Genomic DNA, 20,788 nt, shown 5'->3' with positions numbered 1-20,788 from the left:
TTTCTCTCTCCTTCAAACCGAATGATAGCCTTGCTGGATAAGAGTATTCCTGGCTGCAGATTTTTTCCATTCAGCACTTTGAATATATCATGCCACTCTCTTCTGGCTTGCCAAGTTTCTACTGAAAAATCTCCTGCTTGCCTTCTGGTTTTTCCCTTGTAAGTTAATGACTTCTTTTGTCTTGCTGCTTTTAAATTTTTTTCTTTATATCACTATATTTTGCAAATTTAATTGCATTGTGTCTTGGTGCCGATCTGCTTTTGTTGATTTTGTTGGGGGTTCTCTGTGCCTCCTGGATCTGGATATCTGTTTCCTTCCCCAAATTAGTGAAGTTTCCAGCTATTATTTCTTCAAATAAATTTTCTGCCCCCTTTTCGCTCTTCTTCTGGGCCTCCTGTAGTACAGACATTATGTTTGATGGACTCAGTTCCATAAATCTATTCTCATTTTGCATATTTCTTTTCTCTTGTTCAACTTGATTACTTTCCATTGCTCTTGTCTTCTAGGTCACTAGTTTGTTCCTCTGCTTCCATCCTGTTGTTCATTCCATCAAGTGTGTTTCTCATTTCATTTATTGAACCCTTTACCTCTCCTATGTTGTTCATTAGGGTTTCACTCATGCCTTTCATTCTTTTCTCAAGTCCAGTGAGTATCCATATTATCATTGCCTTAAATTCTCTATCAGGTATACTTATATCCATTTTACTTAGATTTCTGGCCATAGCCTTATGCTGTTCTTCATTTGGGATAAATTTTTCTGTCTCTTATTTTGTCTTCCTTTCTGTGTCTGTTTCTGTGTTAAGAAAGTCACTTATGGGGCAGCCTGGGTGGCTCAGCGGTTTAGCGCCACCTTCGGCCCAGGGTGTGATCCTGAAGGCCCGGGATCGAGTCCTGTGTCAGACTCCCTGCATGGAGCCTGCTTCTCCCTCTGCCTCTGCCTGGGTCTCTGCCTCTCTCTCTCTCTTCTCTCTCTCTCTCTCTCTCTCTCTCGTCTCTCATGAATAAATAAATAATCTTTTAAAAAAAGAAAGTCAGTGATGTCTTCTGCTCTTGGAAGTAGTGACTTTATGAAGAAGGTGTCCTAGAATGCCCTGCAGTGCAGTGTCCCCTGTTCACCAGAACCTGGTACTTCAGGAGAGTATGTGGTACTTAGGTCTTACTGTTTTGTCTGAGTTACTTTTCCTGTCAATGCAGCCATTTGCACTGATTCTCTTTACCTTTTGTGGGCTGTACTTGCTTTCTGTAATGTTAATGGGACCCAGGTAGGCCATCTCTGAGGGGGCATGTCCACTGGTGAACTTGAGAACTGGGTGGCTGTGTTAGGAAGATGTGCACTGGACCACTAGTCTTATGCCAAGTTCCTCAAAGCACTGAAGGGGCTAGGGGCACTCTGAATACCTGTTCACCAGGGAGCTGGATGGTTTGTGTGCAGATTTAACAGATTTTTCCCTGAGTGGGCGAGTCCTCAGGAGACCTTATGGCTGCGGCACACTGCTAGCGGATTGGATAGCAAGGTCTGTGCAGCCTTCCCTCCTGCAAGTTGCTCTGTGTTAGTGCTGGGTGGGGGTGGGGAGGAATGGCTCCCACCAGCTCTCTCACCAGCTCTCTCCTTTTCAGAGAAATCTCCCAACATGCTTGGAAATCAGTATGAACAGATATGTCTGCCGGTTGCCCTCAGCATTGTGTAAACTGCCTTTTTTTTTTTTTTTTAATGTTGCATCTTCATACAGGCTGCTCTCTCTTTAAGGGCGGTGACCCAGTGATAGTTGGCCCAGTGCTGAGTCATCTGGTTTTTAAAGCCAGGATTACTCTCCCTTTGTGAGCTTCCTGGTGCTCTTTGTGAGCTTCCTGGTGCGTGTGCTGTTTCTCTGCCCTCGCTGTGCGCCCAGCTCCCTCCCTTTAGTGGTCAGCTTCACTCTGCCTTTCTGATCTTTCTGACCTTTCAGATGCAGTTGCTTCTCTATATTTAGTTGTGGAGTTTGTGTTCTGCCAGTCTTCGGATTGCTCTTCAGTTTATTGACTTGGATGTGGATGATACCTCTTTGTAAATGTAGGACTAGATGAGTTCAGGGTCCTTCTATTCTGCCATCTTCCCAAGCTCCTTTTTGTACAATGGGTTTGTTTTTTCCATGACCCCAAGATCAAGAGTCGCATGCTCTTCCAGCTGAGCCAATAAGGTGCCCCTGTATAGTGGTGTTTTAGAAAACAGCTTTTATGTTCTATTACAATAAAGTTGCAAATTGCAGTAAGCAGAAACTACACAATTTTGAGACTCCAATGCAACAAACCTAAAATTAATGAAAACTTTTCTAGAAAGTTTTTCCCCTATGTCCTGCATCAGAAAAGACATAAATGTAATTAACTATTAAGAAAACAAGACAGTTCTATGTATAAAAACTGATTGGATATGCTTAAAAATTATACTTGTTACTAAAGATAGGGGAAATGCTTAAAGAACAGATAAAGGATTTATATGACAGTTATTATGGGAGGAAGAGAATAAAAATAAACATAAACCTTTGGCCCATTTAAATTTGTAGAAAATGGACCAAACCAAAAATTAGAACCTCAGATTTAGTCAAAATACACCAAATTTAAGTCAAGGAAAGAATAATTTAAGAAGTACGAAAAATTAGATTCAGTGTCAAAGAAGCGCTTCACCTAATAATCTTGATATATTTTTCCAACAATTTATTTCAAACATTTAACAAAGATGACTCCATTTCCACAAAGTTTTTAGAACATTACAAAGAAAACTTGGTGGTGTGTTTTATTAAAAGTTTGTCTAGGGCAGCCTGGGTGGCTCAGCGGTTTAGCATTGCCTTCAGCCCAGGGCACGATCCTGGAGACTCAGGATCGAGTCCCACGTTAGGCTCCCTGCATGGAGCCTGCTTCACCCTCTGCCTGTGTCTCTGCCTCTCTTTTTATCTGTGTGTCTCCTGAATAAATAAATAAAATCTTTTTTTAAAAAAGTTTGTCTAAAGCTGTTTATTAGATATAAGCATGCATATCTCCACCCAATAAAAAAAAATACATCTCACATTTATATACAAAAATCTTAAATGCCAGAAAATAACATTTCTCCAGTGGCAATCTGTGATGTTTAATTTGAGTTTATTAATCATAAAATTGTAACGGTGCTCACCTTGACAGCATGGGCTGAGGGCAGGGTACAGCACGCACATGGTAATCTATGTAAATGGTACTCCCTGTGTCATGCAGTGCCTACAGTCTTGCAAGGTAGCCCTGGGTTAAGACAGTTCATAAGCTTTTGCTGGAAAATGTCAGTATTGGCTATCTAGAAGGGCTCCAAGGAGAGGCACATATCAGTACAGTTATGTTTTGTTTTTCCTTTTCAGATATAGAAAGTTACGGACATTTAAAGAGTAACAAGCACCATAGGTAGCTCTTTTCTTGTGACTCTTCAGGACCAGGAACCAGGTAAGTGGTGACTCAACATGGACTTATTGCTCCCCTCTTATGTCTACAGATGGGGAACAGGATGGAACAGCTGCAAGTATGGATGCTTCTACCCAGGGCTTATTAGAAGGCATTGGGCTTGATGGTGACACATTGGCTCCCATGGAAACAGATGAACCTACTGCTTCAGACTCGAAAGGCAAATCTAAAATCACACCTGCTATGGCTGCCAGAATCAAGCAAATCAAGCCTTTATTGTCAGGTGAGTGATTTTTTTCATTTTACTCCCTTTTCTTGCTTTCAGACAAATTCAGTTGGTATTGCTTTCAGACAAATTCAGTTGGTATGGCTCTGTTGTTTGCTTTAAGGAACTTTTAAACCATGGTGGCTTATTTTCAGGGTGTACTTAATATGGTATCTACTATATGACCGGCTCTATACTATGTGCTAGGGATACAGTGTTAAGAGACTTATTTCCTGAAAGCCATGTCTTTTAATTCCTTCCTTCCTACTCATTCTTCAACTACTGCAAATGGCTCCTGCTCTTACCATTCCACTGAAAGGACTCACCAGTGACCTGTTGCTAAGTCATTGGATACTCTTCAGTCCCCTTCTCACTCATCTGCAGTATGATAGTTGGCCCACCATCCCAAAATACTCTTTTCCTGGCTTCTGTGGTGTTATACTTTCCTGCTTTCCTGTTACCTTTTGGCTACTCCACCCTGTCTCCTTTTACTTTCTCTGTCCCTTAAATATAGCTGACAAATTACATGGTTGATTCATGGTTTTTTTTTAAGGTTTATTTATTTATCTATTTATCTATCTATTTATTTATGATAGAGAGAGAGAGAGAGAGAGGCAGAGACACAGGAGGAGGGAGAAGCAGGCTCCATGCCAGGAGCCCGACGTGGGACTCGATCCCGGGACTCCAGGATCACGCCCTGGGCCAAAGGCAGGCGCTAAACCGCTGAGCCTCCCAGGGATCCTGATTCATGTTTTAATAGTGTCATTTTGGCAGCTCTGTGGAGCCTACATTAACATGATATAAGACTGCGTTAAAGATTTGCACTGATCACTCTTTGTCGTCCTTTGCCCCTTAGTGTTATATCAATGTTTGGGGAACCTGTTTTGTATGTTCTTAATATTTGCCACTTTCCAACACCTTATGTAGAGGAAAGTGAAGTCATAACTCCTAGGAATCTGGAGCTCTGCCCCAAAGCAAGCAGAAAATGGCCTTTGATATGGGGTGGTGCCAGGATGGCTCAGTTGGTTGAGGGTCTGACTCTTGATTTTGTTTAGCTCAGGTGGTAGGAAGCCCACATGTGCAGTCTTTCTATAAATTAATTAATGTTATGAAAGCCACTTTATAAAATTTTTATCCTTTTTTCTCCCTTTGCCCCTCCCCTGCACCTGCATGCATGCTTTCTCTCAGTGAATGAATGAATGAATGAATGTGAAGAAAACCACATAAATTTTATGCTTTTCCTGGCAATCTTTTTTTCCTTTGAGGATCATATATTTAATGTTGTGATCAGACAATATATATATGATATTCTTTTCTTGTCTAAGTGGTTAACAGTTTTGCTATTTTTAAATTTCTGTAGGTGTTTTAAGTGATTCTATAACCTAATGTATTCATTTACTTAACTGGTTCATATTGCTCTGTTGCTTTTTCTACAAAGGTAGTTTCAATCTATGCCTCCTTTAACAGTATGTTTATCTTATTTGTCTTTCACATTTGTTATATATTGAGTGCCAACATACTTCTCTGTCTCCTGCCTTCAAAAGAGGCATTTATTCTCTGTGGAATTTCATTTTTGGATTGTCAAATGTAGAAATAAGTCGAGGTGTTTTCTAGGTGTTATTGGAAGGAAGTGGTCAGTCATAAAATTGTATTGACAGTAATGTTATAAGGAAACCATTCTGAGCATACTCTCATGCCTTAATCTCACTTTTGGTTTGCAGCTTCCTCCAGATTAGGTCGAGCACTTGCTGAACTATTTGGACTCCTTGTTAAATTATGTGTGGGGTCTCCTGTCCGCCAAAGAAGGAGCCATCATGCTGCCAGCACTACTACAGCACCAACACCTGCTGCTCGATCCACAGCCTCAGCCCTCACTAAGCTCCTCACAAAGGGCTTATCTTGGCAACCTCCACCATATACACCAACTCCCCGCTTCAGGTGATATTCTGCTTGAGATACAGAATCTAATTGGTTCCTTTTCTACTTACGTGGAGAGTGAGCCACTGAACTAGAGGACTTGAAAGATCCCCTGTTAACTCTAGATGTGTAGCCTATATTATACACAGCTTAATGTACTTGTCTTGGTTCTTAGTCTAGAATAAAAAGATTTTTTAAACATTTATGATCAAACTGTATTCCAATAACCTTGTATTTTTTAGTAGGTGAGAACTATCACTTTTTTGCCTTAGAAGTTTTAACAACCACACTAGCCACCTACCTGAATTGCAGTCTCTCAGCCACTTCAGTGCAGTGTTAAATTTTACTCTAGGCATCTACGTGGATTTCCCACTACTTCTGTGACTGCCTCAGAAAAGGCTAAAATTTTGCTTTTTCCCCTCTTTCAGGCTGACATTCTTCATCTGTTCAGTTGGTTTTACATCCCCAATGCTGTTTGATGAGAGGAAGTATCCTTACCACCTCATGCTGCAGAAATTTCTCTGCTCTGGAGGCCACAATGCTCTTTTTGAGTAAGAATCAAGTTGCTTCACAAAGAAGCATTTCTTGGAGTTTGGTCTTTCTGTGTGCCTTAGCAGCACACAACTTCGTCAGTCCTGTGACAGTGGGATACATAGACATAGCCATTAATCATATCCTTTCACATTCTGAGAACTAGCCATATGTGTCTCCATTTTCCTTGGAGGGTGGGATTCAGCCTGTCCTAGAGGTGTTTGTATGGATCTCTGCTTTTCCTCATCTGGTTTTTAGTACCTGGTGTACATATTTTTCTAATAGATTTATTCTTTTTATTGTTTCTCTGATAATTTTTCTGCTTCCCCTGATCTGAAGATTCTAAGCGAAGTTTGATGTTTTTTATTGAAGTATGGTTGACATAAAGTGTTATACTTGTTTCAGGTGTACAACAAAGTTACTACAGTATTATTAACTTTATTCCCTATGCTGTACTTTTCATCTGACTTATTTTATAACTAAGTTTATACCTCTTAATCCCCTTTACCTATTTCACCCATCCCCCTACTCCCCAACTCTCCCCTCTGGCAACCACTTTGGTGGTTTGTTCATATTGGCTTTAAAAAGTAAAGCTAAAAGTGGTAGTCATTTTGCATTCTATATGTGTATCAAATCCTCACATTATATACCCAAAACTTAACATATGTTATATGTCAATAATGTCCCAATAAATCTGGAATAAACCCTCCTCTCAAAAAAAGATAAAGCTAATAGATGTTGGATAGATTAACAGCTGTAGCTCCAAGAGGGAGGGACATGTAGTGCCAATGTAGATACTGGGAACCTTCTGAATGTCCCCCTCCAATCTAAAATACTAATATTTTGTCTCTGTATTTTCTCTTATTTGAATTTAGAACTTTCAATTGGGCTCTGTCCATGGGAGGCAAAGTTCCTGTTGCTGAGGGATTAGAACATTCAGATTTACCTGATGGCACAGGAGAATTCCTAGATGCCTGGCTAATGCTAGTAGAGAAGATGGTGAATCCCACCACGGTGCTTGAATCTCCACATTCACTGCCTGCCAAATTGCCTGGAGGTGTCCAGAACTTTCCACAATTCAGTGCCCTTCGCTTCCTTGTGGTAACTCAGAAAGTGAGTATTGAGCATTCTGAAACCAAGAGGAATTTCTCTTGCTGACTAGGTAGCTCTCCCACTTTTTTGTCGTCCTTAATGAAATATCTTGATTGTTGGAGAATCTTTGGATCCTACTCCCAGATAGCTCTGCCTTACAGAGGGAGATAGAGACCACTGGAAAATTTCCTGTAGTGTAAATATTTGAACTATAAACTTGAGATTGATACTTCAGGTTGGGTTAAGTGCACCTTCTCTGTGCTTCTTTAGCCCCCCTCAGTACTGATCTAGGATTTTGTTGTTTGCACTGACCTTTCATGGAAAGACTATCCCAGAAGTCTTTGACTTATTCCTCCAGTGGTTTTGAATTGAGACAAAATGATCTTCACACAGCTTTTAAAATGACTTCTAGGCAGCCTTTACTTGCATCAAGAACCTGTGGAACCGGAAACCCCTGAAAGTATATGGCGGGCGAATGGCTGAGTCCATGCTGGCTATCCTATGCCACATTCTCCGAGGAGAACCTGTGATTCGAGAGAGACTGAGCAAAGAGAAAGAGGGATCTCGAGGAGAAGAGGACACAGGGCAAGAGGAAGGTGGCTCTCGCCGGGAACCTCAAGTCAACCAGCAACAACTACAACAGGTAGGGTCCTGGCTTCCCACTCCAGGGCCCAGACTTTGCACCCGGTAGAGTGTGTTTATGGGTTTTCTAAATTTACATGCTACTAAATAAGTTGTGAGTTTTCTTTTTTAAAAAAAAATTTTTTTTTATTTATTTATGATAGTCACACAGAGAGAGAGAGAGGCAGAGACATAGGCAGAGGGAGAAGTAGGCTCCATGCACCGGGAGCCTGATGTGGGATTCAATCCCGGGTCTCCAGGATCGCGCCCTGGGCCAAAGGCAGGCGCCAAACCGCTGCGCCACCCAGGGATCCCAGTTGTGAGTTTTCTAAGTTTACATGCTGCAGTGTTGTCTGGTCCTCTTAGCCAGGAGATAGGTTTAAATTTATTCCCTCTTAGCATTTCTTTTTTTCCTCCTGAGAAAGCTGAGGTGTAGTTTCAACACATCTAACAGGTAAAAGATTTGTGTCTTCCCCAGTATGTTTAATATTAAAACTCTATTATATATTCTTAGTAGGCTGTGGCTGCCATGTTCTTTGGAGGCAAACCATCCTCAGCTACTTTGTGACTTACCTATAGAGGGAAGAGTTAAGGATATTGTGACCCAAATTTATTCTCCAACAAGAGCTCTCTGAAACCTTACCTACAAAACTTGTTTTTATTTTTTTTTACTTTTTTAAAATTTATTTATGATAGTCACAGAGGGGGGGGCAGAGACATAGGCAGAGGGAGAAGCAGGCTCCATGCACCGGGAGCCCGACGTGGGATTCGATTCCCGGTCTCCAGGATCGCGCCCTGGGCCAAAGGCAGGCGCTAAACCGCTGCGCTACCCAGGGATCCCCAAAACTTGTTTTTAAGTAAATGCATAAACCACATTTTGAAAATCAGAGGTTAGAAGCAGAGGGGGAAGCACTTATGATCCTGACCTTTTTAACTTCTTGTCATTCTTTTATCACTAGATGTTAATTTTCTTATTATTTGATGTTGTAAAGCTGTGGTTTATAGTTTGTTTTTGTACAAATCTTTCTATACATCTCATGATTATTTCCTAGTAATAAAATTCCTAAGGTCAGTTTCTTAGGCTCTTGTTCTGTTGCCAGTTTATTTTCCAGAAAAGTGGGGTCCGATTTTTACTTCTGTGTGTGAATCTGTCTTTGGATTAGAGTGATCCTATTAATGATAATAGCCATCTAGCCCCATTTTCTTAGAGCACAGAATTGAGAATCACCTTGGCTTCCTGCCACAATGTGTAGCTCTAATGTTTGAATACTATGGAAGTACCAAGTGGAAAGGATTGTTCATTTATCTAACGGCCTGAGCTATTAACGTTCTCAGTTCATATGAAGTTAGAATAACTTCTTTCTATCTTGAAAAGGTTTCTACCTTTTAAAAATGCATTTGGATTTCTCTTTTACTGTGGTTCTGAGATCTTGCATTCTTTTTATAGCTTATGGACATGGGCTTCACAAGGGAACATGCCATGGAGGCCCTGTTGAACACCAGCACCATGGAGCAGGCCACAGAGTACCTTCTAACTCACCCTCCCCCAATTATGGGAGGAGTTGTTCGGGTAAGTTGGCTCGGGGCTCTAATTTTGTAGGACATTGATTTGACTGCTTCTGTGTTTTCTGTTGTACTTCCATCATTGGTCTTCCCTTATATAAACTACTTTCATTTTCAGACTTTTGCATGCCAATCTTTTCATTTTGTGAGAACTCTCAGTTCTAGAATATAATGAGCAGAAGCTTCCCATCTCCAGCCATGCAAATTACTGGACTTTTTTTTTTTTTTTTCAGAAGAACTCTTAAGTTATCCACAATCAGAAAGCAATAGAAGAAACTCACTTTTCTGAGATACAGGATAGGTGGTCACATTGAAGCCTGCTTCCTAGGCTTAATTTCATTGTGATTTTTCCTTCTCTGTTATTGTAGTGACCAAGTAAGTCTAGTTGGGTTTGACTCTAGAGAGCAGCATTCAGAGCACCTTCTCCTCTAAAGCTTAAGCACAGGATATCTGATTCCTTGTGAGTTGGTATGTCCTTTGTTGCTGGATTTTCTGTTGTTTCTCTGTAGGATCTGAGTATGTCCGAAGAGGACCAGATGATGAGAGCAATTGCCATGTCTCTGGGACAGGATATCCCAATGGATCAAAGAGCAGAGTCACCTGAGGTAACTAGGAAACAGGATGTCCAAAATGGTCTGACACGTTAATCTTAGTATTTTTATGAACATTCTGGTACTATTACAAAATAGTTGGAGGAATTAATATCTAAAGAAAGGAATGGGGGAATCCCTGGGTGGCTCAGTGGTTCAGCGCCTGCCTTTGGCCCAGGGCGTGATCCTGGAGTCCCGGGATCAAGTTCCGCGTCGGGCTCCCCGCATAGAGTCTGCTTCTCCCTCTGCCTGTGTCTCTGCCTCTCTCTCTCTCTCTCTCTCTCTCTCTCTCTCTCTCTCTCTCTCTCTCTCTCATAAATAAATAAATAAATAAATAAATAAATAAATAAATAAATAAATAAATCTTTTAAAAAAAGAAAAGAAAGGCATGGGAGTGATTATTCTTTCATTCCAACCTTGTGATCACTGATACAATGTATTGACCTGAAGCTTTAAGTGAGGCAAATGAAATGTTTATCTTTACTCTCAAATAAGAGACTCAGAAATGTAGTAGTGTTCATTAGGCGAATTTTGGCTGTTTGTTGTTAGGTAACAATAACTTCAGTTTATTATATTGGCAGCGAATGCAGGACAGTATCTCCACATGATTTTGTGGGAGGGTGTGATATAGCATTCTGTAAATAAATTGGCAATACTTTGGGGGTTGGAAGTGTCTTCTTCCTCTGCTTTTCCTGTCTTGCCTTAGTCTTTGAGGCTGCCCTCATGAATAACTGCCACATCCTAAAGAACATATCACCTGCTTGAGAAGGTAGTGGGCATTGAGTAATATAGGGCCAGTACATTCTTAGAGTGTTCCCTATTTTTCTTCAGCTCTCCCATATGCTGTCATTCTTCTTTCCTTGCCTCTAGGAAGTTGCTTGTCGGAAAGAAGAGGAGGAGCGGAAAGCTCGGGAAAAGCAGGAAGAGGAAGAAGCTAAATGTCTAGAGAAGTTCCAGGATGCTGATCCATTGGAACAAGATGAGCTCCACACTTTCACAGATACCATGTTACCAGGCTGCTTTCACCTTCTTGATGAGCTGCCAGACACAGTGTACCGGGTGTGTGATTTAATCATGACCGCAATCAAACGTAATGGAGCTGACTACCGAGACATGATTCTAAAGCAAGTAGTCAATCAGGTAAGTTCTTCAGGAGCCAGAAGAGGAGAGTTTATAAAGTGGATTTCTGCCATCATCAAACTCTGATTTTTAAAAAAATAAAATATCCTTTGTTGGTTTGGTTTCTTTTTTTTCTTTTTTTTTTTTGCCCGATATGGATATATTCTCTTTGAATTCTTCAGATGTGATAATCTTACTTTCTTAAATCTTCCCTGCAAAAAGTGTGAATAAACTACCTCACAAAAAAATGTTTTTGAAAGCAAAAAACAAAGCTCTCTTTTACTAGGCATCTCCTGTGAATTCATCCCAAATGTCCCAAATGTGTCTCACTCTTGAACCAAGTTAGGTCCCATGGACTAACAGTGAATAAATGTTTTATTTTCCCTCTCCTGTGTAATAGACAAAAAAAGTCCTCCTCATAATGAATAGCTGTGACCTAGTATTTGTCTTTTTTTAAACAGTGTTTTTCCTTATTAAAAAATTAATGTATACTAATTGTAGGAATAGATAAGCAATAAGTTATCTTAAATCCCCACACAAAGAGAGAGTTAATATTTTAGTCATATTTACTACTTTTTTTTCTATTTATTTCTTAAGATTTTTGTTTAAAGAGAGCGAGCACAAGCAGGGGGAGAGAAGGAGAGAGAATTTCAAGCAGACTCCACGCTGAGCATGTCATGACCCTGAGATCATGACCTGAGCCAAAATCTAGAGTCAGACACTTAACTGAGCCACCCTGGCGCCCTTACTATTCATGTTTTTAAATCATTGGAATCTTGTCTTACGTGTTTTTTAAAGTCAAAAAGCAGAGAAAGAAGGTAAAAAGTGATGTATTATAAAAGCATAACTTCAGTGTATGGAAATACCACAAAAGTGAAAGGCAAACTGTATAAACCTTTTTTTTTTTTCACAAGATAAGACCCAGGTTTAGTTATCTTTATGTTAAAGAGCTTGAGCTTACAGAATTGATTTTAAGAAAACTAAAACTTAGATCAATTATGTCAAGTTAATAAGAAATTTAACATGCAAACTAAAGCAAGACTAACATTTCTAACATTCTGGTTTATTTTTGTTTTTAATGATAGTTCTGGGACAGATGTAGTAAAAGATTGTTGACAGAAGTGTAAGTTGGTAGAACCTTTGTAGGCTTGACTCTGTACTAGAATTTTTTTTCTCTAGAAATTTTTAAAATACTCATTTCCTTTAACTTACTAGCTGCTTATAATCTAGCCTAAGAAAACCCTCTTTTAGAGGTACTTTTATAGCATACATCTTTTGATACACTAAATCCCTATAGTATTTTACTACTTACTCACCCTCCTTCAGCCAATGTGTTGAGGGTGGAGGGAGTATTTTATAAGGTTGAGAATGTTTTGACAAATCTCATCATACTCTTATCTACAGTTACCTGACTTGGCCTTCTCTGCCTTTGTGTAGGTATGGGAAGCTGCTGATGTATTGATCAAAGCTGCTCTTCCCCTGACAACAAGTGACACAAAAACTGTGTCAGAGTGGATCAGTCAGATGGCCACCCTGCCCCAAGCCTCCAATTTGGCTACTAGAATCTTGCTTTTAACACTGCTTTTTGAGGTAAGAATAGGTTTTTTGGTTTCTGTGATTCATCCTTAAAGAATTATCAAACACCTACCATCTGAGACCTTGAAGAAGGTAGAAATGTAAGGCATGATACCTGCATTTCATGAGTCCACAGTTTGTGATAGGCTGTAAGACATGTAATTAAGTACAAAATGCAATGTTTTGTGCCACATAAATAATACAGAAAATTTTTTCTGAGTTTAAGAGAAGGGCAAATGCATCACTTCTGGGTGAGAAAAGGGCTTCTCAGAACAAGTGTTCATTGAATTATGTCTTAGAGGATGGGATGTTTAAAGGTTTCTAGAATGACTATTATAGTATAGTTGTAGAATAATTTGGGCCTCTCTGAAGAAACCTAACTGGAAACCAAAGAGTAGGGTCAGTTGTGGAAATGATAATAGGCATCAGATAGAATCTGATTCTTCCTTCATACCTGGACATTCAGATTATTTTAAGCAAAAGAGTGGTTTGGCCAGGACATGTTCTTGTTCCAGCCAACATGGGAATTAGGCAACTGACCTTGAACAAGTGACTCTTCATTTGTAGCTCATGTTTAATGGTAAAAGCTGAATTTAATGGAGAAAATCCTTTATAACAACTGAGGAGATTAAGTCCAATATATGTTTGTCAAATTGTGTGTCTTGGCTTTCCTTTTTTGATGGAAGTGGTGATTGTGATTCTTGTTACAGCACTTGTGAATAGGTACTTCTGGGAAAGATTGCAAAGTACTGCATGCTAGAGGTCCTCAATAACAGTATAATATGAAGAGAAATCACTCATGAACCCCCTTTTTAAAAATCACTAGTAACAGTCTTATATTTTAGTCCTTTTCCTATGCATTTAAACAATTAGGATCAGACCATTTAGAAATTTTTATATCCTATATTCTCAGTATTACGAATATTTTACAAGTCATGTATACATTCTATCTTTTGGGTGTCTGCTAGTTTATTTAAGTAATTGCCTGTTGTTGGACATTTAAATTACTTCCAGTACAGCCCCTATAAAGGAACTACTTTATTAGTGTAGGCCCTATAGGGGAACTACTAATTATTACTGTTTAATTATTCCATCCTTCTCGAAAGAATACAAAGATTCTCTGTAAATAAGCTTTTCAACTTCAACATAATTAAGACTGTATACCCTAGACGACAGTTCTTAATGATATTAATGATACTAATAGTTTCCATATTAACATGCCAGGTACTGTGTTGAGAGTATGAGCAAAAGTACACACACACTTCATGGAATCACCATAATTAACATTGGAGCTATAACTTACTATTTCCTGTGACCCCTGAGGGTCTGAAAAACTCAGATCACACAGTTGGTAGGTGGTGGAGGTGGAATTTGAATTCAGCCAGTTCTCTTAGAGTTCACCTCTGTTTTCCTATACTGTGCTAATCCTTAATACTGATTAGAAGTTGTTATTTTTTTTCTTTGATCAATTAGGAATTGAAGCTACCTTGTGCCTGGGTGGTTGAATCTAGTGGCATCCTTAATGTCCTAATCAAACTCTTGGAAGTGGTTCAACCCTGCCTACAGGCCGCCAAGGAGCAAAAGGAGGTCCAGACCCCAAAGTGAGTGACTGTATCTTACCTGGTTTCACTTCTCTTCCCCTCAGACTTGGGCCCTAAAGCATAAGGGCCTGAATCAGGCACTTTTCTGGAGTATGTATGGGGCAAATCTTAGGTATCTTTTGTATTTTGAAAATAGTTGAGGTGCCTAATGAAATCAAGATAAGTTTTCCCATATTGTGCACGTTTCTGGCTTTCTCAGTAAATCGTTTCTTCTGTTTTAGGTGGATCACCCCAGTGTTGCTCCTGATAGATTTCTATGAAAAGACAGCCATCTCCTCTAAAAGGAGAGCCCAAATGACTAAGGTACGTAATATATATAGTTGATAAAAACTACTTAGTTTCTCGAGGCAAGGATAAACCAGAAGAGAATATGGAAGAGTGGTAGAGAATCAGAAGAAAGCTCCCTGATCAAGACATAAATTTCTCCTTTTCTTAAAGATTTTATTTATTTATTCATGAGAGAGAGAGAGAGAGAGGCAGAAACACAGGCAGAGGGAGAAGCAGACTCCGTGTGGGGAGCCCGATGTGGGACTCGATCCTGGGTCTCCAGGATAACACTCTGGGCTGAAGGCAGTGCTAAACCGCTGAGCCACCCAGGCTGCCCAAGACATAAACTCTTGAGGGATCTCAGTAGCTCTAGATTTCTCTTTTTATTAGTGAGTTAGAATTATTTTTTTGTGGAGCTACTTGGTAAAGGGCCCAAGAACTTACCTGGACGTAAATGTTTAAGGAGTGAGCTATCTCCAGAGGAGAGAGTGGCTTTTATGTGAAGGACTTGAGTGTGCAGCAGTTCCTCCAAAAGCCAAGTGCTCCTTTTTTTAAGATTGTATTTATCTGTCTATCTATCTATTTACTTACTTATTTACTTTGTTTGTTTATTTTGGAGCAGGTGAGGAGAGGCAGAGGGAGATAGAATCTTAAGCAAACCAAGAGTCAGACACTTAGCCAACTGAGCCACCCAGGTGCCCTAAGCCAAGTGGCTCTTTATATGAAATTTATATATGACACATTATCTGAGTGCTTTCTCAGAAACAGAAATTTTGTTCCTGCACATCTAAGTGTTTCCCATTTGTAGAAAACAGTTGGAAACAAAATGAAAGCTGAGGATTACAGGACAAGGGTGTAGAGGGTTTTGTGCCTATGGAGAGGCTCAAAAACTTTTCTAGGCTCTCAAAATTTCATTAAATGTTTGGTGTTATTTCTTTTTCCTGGGTTAGTTTTAGCAGTGAACAGATGAAGTTACTATTTTTTCTAACAACCAACCTTGTATGAAATACAAAGAAACTTTGTGTTCTTATATTTAGTATCTACAGTCCAACAACAATAACTGGCGCTGGTTTGATGACCGCTCTGGGCGTTGGTGTAGTTACAGTGCAAGCAACAACAGCACTATTGATTCTGCCTGGAAATCTGGAGAGACAAGTGTACGTTTCACTGCAGGCCGAAGAAGATACACTGTCCAGTTCACTACAATGGTGCAGGTACATGCCCCCTCCGTGCCATAAGCTTTATTGAAAAGAGGGTAAGGTATTGGGTGTACTTTTTGATTTGCTTCTTCCTGAACCAACAAGCCTAACATTGTTCTAAGAAGCACTATTAACCGCTACTAAATTTAGGGTATAATTTCCAGAGAACTCAGTCTTCCTAAAGTCATAGTGAGACCATGAGTCAGTCTGGTAGTTTGATACTGTCCCACCCAGAAATGACTTGAAGTGTTATAGATGGTATCTGCTCTACTGGAAAGTTTCCAGTTTGTTATAGGGCCTTTGCGTATCCTACTTTCCTTCTGGGGACCCTCAGGCTTTCTCTCTATAAATGATAGGGATGGGATAAATTGCCAGGGTTCCTTCCTATTACAGCATTTCCAACCCTCTGTAGTTTCCTTTTTTTGTAGAGTGTTTTTTGCCATCTTCAATTTTTAGGTTAATGAAGAAACCGGGAACCGGCGCCCTGTAATGTTGACTCTCCTGAGGGTACCACGGCTGAATAAAAACTCGAAAAATAGCAATGGACAGGAACTAGAGAAGACACTGGAAGAAAGTAAAGAAATGGATATCAAACGTAAAGAAAATAAAGCTAATGGTATGGACTTTTCATTTTGAATCTCTCAAGAATGTTACATAAACTTTAATATGCCTTTATGGCTTTAATTTGGGCCAACTTCCTCATGAGTGATTCTTTTAATCCATCAGATTGCTTGGTGACTTAAAGATACACAGTCCTTTTTATACGCCCTTTAATCTGGTCTTAGAATTGGTGTTTTGTATGTTTCTCTTAATAGGACCCAGGTGCTTGACCTGACTATGAGGGAGAGATGTGGGAAGAAACGTCAAGTTAAACTGTCTGAACTCTTATTTCCTTATTTGTAGATACTCCTTTGGCCCTAGAGAATACAAATACTGAAAAGGAGACAAGCCTGGAAGAAACAAAAATTGGGGAGATCCTGATCCAGGGCCTGACAGAGGATATGGTGACTGTTTTAATCCGAGCCTGCGTGAGCATGCTAGGAGTCCCTGTGGACCCAGACACTTTGCATGCCACCCTTCGTCTCTGCCTGAGGCTCACCCGAGACCACAAATACGCCATGATGTTTGCAGAGCTAAAGAGTACCCGCATGATCTTGAATTTGACCCAGAGCTCAGGCTTCAATGGGTTTACTCCCCTCGTCACCCTTCTCTTAAGACACATCATTGAGGATCCCTGCACCCTCCGTCATACTATGGAAAAGGTGAGTCTTTTTGGTGTCAGAAGCTAGTTTAGCTTTATATCACACACACACAGAGATACATTTCTGTTTCTTCATAGGGTGTATATATGTAGCTAGATACATAGACTGTACTTTGTCGCAAACTTTCCCAGCTATGTATTCGGGAATGGTAGATTGTCGTATTGAGTGACTTTTTTTTAAATAGAACGTATTTTTCTATCCTTAAATCTGCTGTAGTAATGAATCATACCTATAAAGTCTTCTCTGGCAATATAAGTTTCTTGAGTTAAAAACTCTTAATGAGGGGATCCCTGGGTGGCACAGCGGTTTGGCGCCTGCCTTTGGCCCGGGGCGCGATCCTGGAGACCCGGGATCGAATCCCACGTCGGGCTCCTGGTGCGTGGAGCCTGCTTCTCCCTCTGCCTGTGTCTCTGCCTCTCTCTCTCTCTGTGTGACTATCATAAATAAATAAAAATTTTAAAAAAAACTGTTAATGAGGAACTTACCTTCTGCTAAGTTCATGTCTTAAAGCTAATTACCTTATAGGAGCATTTCTCCTATATTTACCCATGAGCCTATTTTCCAAACATTGTATTTTGGAATGTTGTAAAAGTAGTAAAGTTTTGGAAATACTTATGACATGCTATTTTAATAAGCTCTTTTAATAAGCTCTTTTAATAAGCTCTTTTAATAAGCTCTTTACAGATAACCATTATTCAGATCAGAAAACTGTGAGACATGTATTTATTTTTAGGAAGCAGTGGAAGAAATGACAATGCAATTAGAAAAAAATGAAAAAATTTTTTAAGATTTTATTTCTTCATTCACAAGAGACCTACAGGGAGAGGCAGAGACCTAGGCGCAAAGAGAGAAGCAGGCTACCTGCAGGGAGCCCAATGTGGGACACGATCCCAGGACCCGGGGATCATGCTGTAAGCCAAAGGCAGGTGCTCAACCACTGAGCCACCTAGATGTCCCAAAATGAAAATGTTTTTAACATCAAGACATTAGAGGAGAAGTAGGGAAGACAAATGTCTTATTTCTTCCTAATTCTTTGTCAAGTCATCAAGTGAATATTATTGGAGTTCGTTTTTCTCTCTTAGGATACTGTGTCCCACATTTATAAGTAGTGTTGCAATATGCATTTTTGTGCATAGCTTTATCGCATTTAAAATTTGTTTTTCTTAGGGATTCCTAGAAATTGGATCAAAATGTATAAATATTTTTTAACTTGCTTGTCAGAAAGGTGGTACCACTTTATACTTCTACATGTGTGTGAGTATACATCTCACATTCTTCAGACAGTTCTTTACCCAGCCCATTTGATTTCATCTGACGTTAGCAAAATCAAGAGTGCTATCAAAAGCAGCATATACACTAATCCAAGGGCAAGAGACTGCCCAACAGGGAGGAAACACTATATAAGATAGAATTCTGCCTTAAAAATACTTAAAATGTGTAAGATTGTACAACTTAAAAATTGCTAGGAAAAAAGTACAGGTTCTTGTTGGATGAAAGACCTTTCTAAGCTTAATTATATTTGGGGGTGTGGGGAGCAAAGGAAACTCAGTGGCAGTTTTAACTATCAAGTTGGCAAAATGTAAATGCTTGATAATATCCATTGCAGGTACGGGTGTGGACAACCAGGCATACTCTTACTTATGGTAGGAGTGGAAATTGGTGCAGCCACATTGGAGGGCAATTTGGTACTGTCAGTTTAAGATATCCTTTGACCTAGAAACTCTATGGCTAAGAATTTATTTGATAATTAAAGTCAAGTATGCCGAGGTACATGAAAAAGAATGTTCACTGTAGAATTGGTTGTAATAACAAGAATGAGATCTAATGTCCAGTAGAGGACTAGATAATTAAGTTATCGCACATTCTTTATAGTGAAATTACACTTCTCTGTATTTGAAAAATGAGAGCTTATAATTGTAGCCCTACAGGCAAGATAAAGGGGCTATGCTAAACTTAAAGAGCATGACTGATTTGATAAGAAAAGCATTAAAATTCCAAAAGATGTTCGTCTTTGTGAACATAATTCACAAAGGAATAAACAATGGAAAATACAGTGGAGGTTTTTTTTTGTTCTTTCCTGTATTTTCCATTGACTGATGAGTCCTTTTATAAGAAGACTGAAAGCATAATGATGTATAAGCCCTGTAGTGTCAGAGCAAACAATCTGTAAACAGTTGAATATTTCATGTGTCTATCTGAGACTGATGATAGACTTGAGGCATAAAGAAAACATTTAATTTTGTTAAACACTAAGTGGGTATCAGTATTGCATATTTTTAGATTTTGAACCATTTTGGTTTAAAATTGGAACAGCATTTGGGAACTCTAGGAGCTGCGCTTAATATGTGAGAGCTATAATTTTTAGATGGATGATCAGTGGTCTAGATACACTTCTCAGTTTCTATGAAGATCACATGCCATCTGGTATAATAATTGATAGTTTGGGGATATGCTGAATGCTGTAACTTTTTTATAAGCCACATTTTGAATCAGAAAGGAATGGGACTTAAAAGACCAAGTACATCTTTTCTCTAAAATCTAAAGCTGTCATCCACTGTCTTGAGGCAGTTGGGATAGTATTTTGATCCTTGGTAACTCTTCCTTAAAAGCAATTGTATTTTTAGAAAGTGGTCTTTAATCAGCAGAGTTTCTTCCTCTCTTTACTAGGTGGTTCGCTCAGCAGCTACAAGTGGAGCTGGTAGCACTACCTCTGGTGTTGTATCTGGCAGCCTTGGTTCTCGGGAGATCAACTACATCCTTCGTGTCCTTGGGCCAGCTGCATGCCGCAATCCAGACATTTTCACAGAAGTAGCCAACTGCTGTATCCGCATTGCCCTTCCAGCCCCTCGAGGCTCAGGAACTGGTGAGTTTCCACTTTTCCTGGCCTTTGAGACATTGAAGTTTATAGCCTAGTATAACCCCAGAGATTTTCTGTGAAGAGATCTATAACTTGGAAAGCCTCCTTAGGCAAGTGTTGACATTGACTGGATTGGTTACGTGGGCCAATTCAGAGGTACTTCAGTAGCTTCTTACTTGCCCTGTGGTAATTCCTACCAGAGATACCAAGGCCTCATTCGGTCTAGTCCTTGCCTTCAAAGAATTTGTCATGGTGTGACAACAGAGCTTACATACAACATGAATGTTTTACACATAGAGTGGTAATGAGGGACAAGTGGACATGTGACTCACATGATGCAGTAAGCAGTACACAGTATCATCTGTGTGTTCTTGCTCAAAATGTCCAGCCTGTATTTAATTATGAGGAAACAATTAAATGCGAAGTTTGTGAGACATTCTATAAGACAGTTGACCTAGACTCTTCAAAAATATTAATGTCATAAAGGAGGAAAAATGCAAGGCTCTCTTAGGTGATAAAAGGAAACTAGAAAGAACTACCAACCTTGATGGGACTTTGGATCCAGATAAAGACATTTGGAGAAATGTGAATACTAACTACACATTAGATAATTATATCTGTGTTAAGTATCTTGGGTATTACAATGGTATTGTGGTTATGTAGAAAAATAATCCTTATTCTTAAGAAGTACAGGTAAATAAACATACTTATGGGTAGACAAATGATGATTCTAGATGAAAAGTATATGGGTGTTTGTTATACTAACCTTAAAACTTTGCTGTAGGGTTGTGGGTTTTCTTTTTAAAATAAAAGGTAGATTGAGAAGGGGGACTCATTCTCTTGGGAGCCCCAGATATGTGCCTGGCCCTCTGTGCTGGGCATTTCTCATGTATGACCTCATTTAATTTTCAAATTTTAGGACTGAAATTC

General features: G+C 39.5%; 1 protein-coding gene across 8 annotated transcripts in view; it reads left to right on the top strand.

Annotated features, from left to right (window-relative positions):
- The window catches only part of HUWE1 (HECT, UBA and WWE domain containing E3 ubiquitin protein ligase 1), a 171,059-nt gene that overhangs the window by 110,751 nt on the left and 39,520 nt on the right, over positions 1 to 20,788 (top strand). For all 8 annotated transcript variants that reach the window (XM_055337490.1, XM_055337489.1, XM_055337497.1 and 5 more), the window contains 15 exons: positions 3,491 to 3,682; positions 5,386 to 5,602; positions 6,010 to 6,132; positions 6,988 to 7,225; positions 7,617 to 7,847; positions 9,273 to 9,395; positions 9,898 to 9,993; positions 10,849 to 11,118; positions 12,535 to 12,687; positions 14,146 to 14,273; positions 14,495 to 14,576; positions 15,578 to 15,754; positions 16,196 to 16,355; positions 16,643 to 17,001; positions 19,669 to 19,864. In XM_055337490.1, the coding sequence (XP_055193465.1) occupies positions 3,491 to 3,682; positions 5,386 to 5,602; positions 6,010 to 6,132; positions 6,988 to 7,225; positions 7,617 to 7,847; positions 9,273 to 9,395; positions 9,898 to 9,993; positions 10,849 to 11,118; positions 12,535 to 12,687; positions 14,146 to 14,273; positions 14,495 to 14,576; positions 15,578 to 15,754; positions 16,196 to 16,355; positions 16,643 to 17,001; positions 19,669 to 19,864 (2,745 nt within the window). The remainder of the gene's footprint in view (positions 1 to 3,490; positions 3,683 to 5,385; positions 5,603 to 6,009; positions 6,133 to 6,987; positions 7,226 to 7,616; positions 7,848 to 9,272; positions 9,396 to 9,897; positions 9,994 to 10,848; positions 11,119 to 12,534; positions 12,688 to 14,145; positions 14,274 to 14,494; positions 14,577 to 15,577; positions 15,755 to 16,195; positions 16,356 to 16,642; positions 17,002 to 19,668; positions 19,865 to 20,788) is intronic.

Source organism: Nyctereutes procyonoides, unplaced genomic scaffold (assembly GCF_905146905.1).
Source record: "Nyctereutes procyonoides isolate TBG_1078 unplaced genomic scaffold, NYPRO_anot_genome, whole genome shotgun sequence".
NCBI lineage: Eukaryota > Metazoa > Chordata > Mammalia > Carnivora > Canidae > Nyctereutes > Nyctereutes procyonoides.
Note: the sequence above shows the minus strand (reverse complement) of the source record. Positions and strands in the feature narration are given on the sequence as shown.